The sequence below is a fragment of the Malurus melanocephalus genome, unplaced genomic scaffold (assembly GCF_030028575.1).
Source record: "Malurus melanocephalus ecotype Western Australia unplaced genomic scaffold, MMel_1.1 scaffold_571, whole genome shotgun sequence".
In the NCBI taxonomy this organism is placed as follows: domain Eukaryota; kingdom Metazoa; phylum Chordata; class Aves; order Passeriformes; family Maluridae; genus Malurus; species Malurus melanocephalus.
The window spans coordinates 1-3,645 of NW_026623803.1; the positions used below are offsets into that span (position 1 = coordinate 1).

General features: G+C 40.8%; 1 protein-coding gene across 1 annotated transcript in view; it reads left to right on the plus strand.

Annotated features, from left to right (window-relative positions):
- Positions 1 to 2,911: 2,911 nt before the first annotated feature.
- Positions 2,912 to 3,645, plus strand: part of BMP2K (BMP2 inducible kinase) — a gene marked incomplete at its 5' end in the record, with an annotated part of 28,277 nt that continues 27,543 nt past the window's right edge. The window contains 2 exons of the mRNA XM_057382499.1: positions 2,912 to 3,030; positions 3,361 to 3,466. Coding sequence (XP_057238482.1) covers positions 2,912 to 3,030; positions 3,361 to 3,466 — 225 coding nt within the window. The remainder of the gene's footprint in view (positions 3,031 to 3,360; positions 3,467 to 3,645) is intronic.

Sequence of the window (3,645 nt, forward strand, 5' to 3'; positions counted from 1 at the left end):
TTTTTTGTTTTGGTGGATTTGCTTTTGTTTTTTGCTTGTTGTTTTATTTGTTTGTGGGTTTGGTGGGTGTGAGTTTTTTGGGGGTTCTTTTTTTTGCCTTTTTTTTCGGTTTGTTTTTTGTGTGTGTGTGGTTTTGTTTTTTTTCCTAGAAGAAAGTTGCTTAAAACATTTGTTAGAGTCTTACTGCTCTTCATCATTATCGACTTATGCTAAGGTTTTGTTTGCTTGTATTGGAGGGAGCCTTTTTGCAGGGCATTCATGCTTGAACTGATCTTATTCTATATTTTGAGTGGATTCGTAATCCATAAAGTGGTTCACTCCAGTGCATTAGACTAGCAATTACAGTGCTTGGAAGGCTATGCAGTTTTGGGAGGTGGATCACTTCTGGGGTGGGGTGGCTCTGGCTGCAGGTATTTTTGAGTATTTATTTGTCTGAATGGAAATGGATGTTTATATGTTTCAAAAAAGTCTCTCTAATTTAAAAAACCTTATTGTCTCTATATACAAAATATACATAACTTTATTCAGAATATCTTTGTTAATATTCTTCCAGACTGTCTCCACAAAGTGACTTTACCCAAGATGGTAAAGTTTCGGGAAGATTTTTCAGCCTTGTTTTGTTCTACCTGAGTAAGCAAATAGGGTACTTAGAATTCTGAGAGCTCCATTGTTTCCTGGTTGGACTTTCAAGAATGTAACATGGTAAAGGGTAAATGGCATGTTGAGGCCTGTGAAATCAGTCAAGGTTGAGCTTAAATATGCATAGGAARAAAGCAAATGCATGTGGCTGATGTCGAGTTTCATAACAACCAACCAAAAACAAGCCCAGAAAAAGCCCAAAACATTGTTGGTTAGCTGATAATAAGACTCCAAAATTGCACAGTTAGCGTGACAGACAGTTCAAGGAAAGAAAGGTAAGAAAGAGTTGTGTGAGCTTTGTAATTCTGCTAAGAATGTATTGGCTTATGTAACTGTMGGTGCTGTAGGAAGGCTTCTTAGCAAGCATTCCAGGGACAAGTACAGTGTGGCTGTCCTGTGTRATTGCTGAGGATTTGAATCTCGATTGGCTTTGGTGGAAATAAGACTGAAAGAGAGGATGTTACTACAAGTTTCTTGCAGACAGCAGCTGAACCTCACTGATCCTGGTGGGACAGGGGAGAGAACAGCAAGCAGGACAGTGGGAAAGCTGTGGGCTGATAGCAGGATAGTTCACCCAGCCAGATCCTTCTCAGAGTTGTTGACTCTGGGAGGAAAGGATTTTTGTTACGGTGGTATTTACTGATGGAAAACCATTGAAGGTCAGGGATCTGTGTCTTGCCAAAACCAGGCCCACGTCTGGTTTTAGAATCGCTAGCTTTCARCTACTTGCTGATGTTGCCACCTAATGGCAAGAGTAGCGCTTGGCTGAGTATTTAGGGGCTTTTCGCTGCTTTCCACGGATGATTTTTACCAGCCATGTSTGCTCAGGTTACATCCGAACAGTTGTCAAGGAAACTTGAAATCTGGAGTTCTGTTTTGTCTTTCTGCTAGTGAGAGAGAATTTTAAGACTATAAAGCTATTTAAAAAGTCAAGAAGTGATTATTATCTTCTAGTCATGATTCTCGTGCTTTACCAGATTCTGCTTTATCTTTTTGGTCAAATATTGGTGCTTAAAAACGAAGTAATTTTATTGTGAGGGTAGTACAAAAACTCTTCTGCTAATGAAGGTCTGCACATCACACTGGCAGAATTCCCCAGGCTGATTAGGGAGCCCTCTTGGATCATTTCAGTTCCAGCTGAAGTTCAGCATTACAACTTGAACTGTTAAAGCATGGGTGTCCTTCGAATTTTTTGTGAAGACCCTGAAGAAGTGTAAACTAGGGTGAGGCTGTTGAATTAAAATTGGCATTAATTCTGCTTTGACAGTCTAGCATGTCATTTAACTGAGAATTCAGTTTAAAAGTAATAAATAYTTAATCTTCAAGAGAAATTCTTTAATGGACCTGCCCTGGTCCCAAGTTCCCGTGGTGCTGGTTGGATTTCAGTCGGACAGCAGTCACCTAAGGAAAGCAGGGATTTTCAGGAGCCCTCCTGTGGGGTGGATTTCCTATAACTGTGGGAAAACTGTGCATGTGAGCCTTGAGGTGATGCCAGTCCTGCCTCCTGGAGCAGCAGGCAGGACTAACAGGAGGCAGGTAAGACAGCACTGTTGGTGTTCATTTTGGTTTGCCCGAACGTTGCCAAGTATGTTCTGTGTAGGCCGTTTCACTTGTGTGTGTATTTCCTGCCTCCTCGATCTTTCTTTATCAGTGAAGAGAGAAAAAATCCTCATACTGGGAAGTGAGCTGGACTGGGGTTCACAGTTCATGCCACTGTTGGACTAAGAATGTTCCTGATGGGGCTGCTTGTGGGAAAATGCTTAATTCTATTCTGCATGTTCAGTATGGTTTAAATAAGAGCACTCATGTAGGGCTGATTGCTTGCCCTACTGTCTGAGATCCCAGTAAGGCTCCTGTGGTTAACCTGAGACTTCTTCAGTATCTTCCAAGAATTCTAAATATTTTATTTTTTGTGTTTTGGAATSTAGGTTTGGGGAATTAATTCACTTGGTTCAGGTTTTTTTAAAGGACTTCGGGGTTGATACCTYAATATGTAGTTTTTCTGTACTTTATAAATTCATTTGAATGTGAAAATGCTTTTCTAATGATTTCATGTGATGCCATAAAATAGTAGGACTTCAATGGTTTTGTCATGAATACTTGGTTGAAGAGAAATGGATTGAGGCAACAAATATTTAACTTCTGAAGTTTGTTGCCCATCTCTTAATGGCTGACGTAGTCTTTGCTATTCTTCCTTAGCCTGTAGTGATGTTGACTAGAGGCRTATCAACAAACTGAAGTATCTTCTCCTTTTTGCACTTGTGTTCTCCAGGTGGGTTCTCAACGGTGTTTCTGGTGCGTACCCCCAGCGGGACCCGCTGCGCACTGAAACGAATGTGCGTGAATAACGTGCCAGACCTCAACATCTGCAAGAGAGAAATCACCATTATGGTAAGAAGGCCATTATTTGGAAATGGAGAATGGGTCACTTGGTAGTGTGACAACACATCAAATGCCTTTCCAGTGGTTCTGGACAACTCTTGCCTTTGATCCTGTAGTCTGGATTTTCCACCAGTATTTTCCRAAACTAATGCTGGCTTTGGGGTTGGTGCATGATTAATTTCTAAAGGAATTAGTAAAATACGTATTCGATACCACAGTCAGTTTGGTCAGTACATCTGGTTCCCAAGCAAAAGCAATTTCTTCCAGTACTACAGTGGCAACTGAAATTCTCCCTTAATTTTCTCAGTACTGACGTGTAATGTGCGTTTTCTTTTTCAGAAAGAGTTGTCTGGGCACAAGAACATTGTGAGCTATTTGGACTGTGCTGTCAACTCCATAAGTGATAATGTTTGGGAGGTGCTTATCCTCATGGAGTACTGTCGAGGTAAGAGTCACCTCCCAGGTTTGCAGAGTAAAGGCGAGGAAAATGCATTATCTATCACTTGTGATTTTATTTAAATCTGGAACCCTTCATGTAAGAGGTTGACACATACTTGTCACAGCTGGAATCCAGATAGTTCATTTTATGCTTCCCTTACCATTGCTACTTAGGCAATGGGCAAA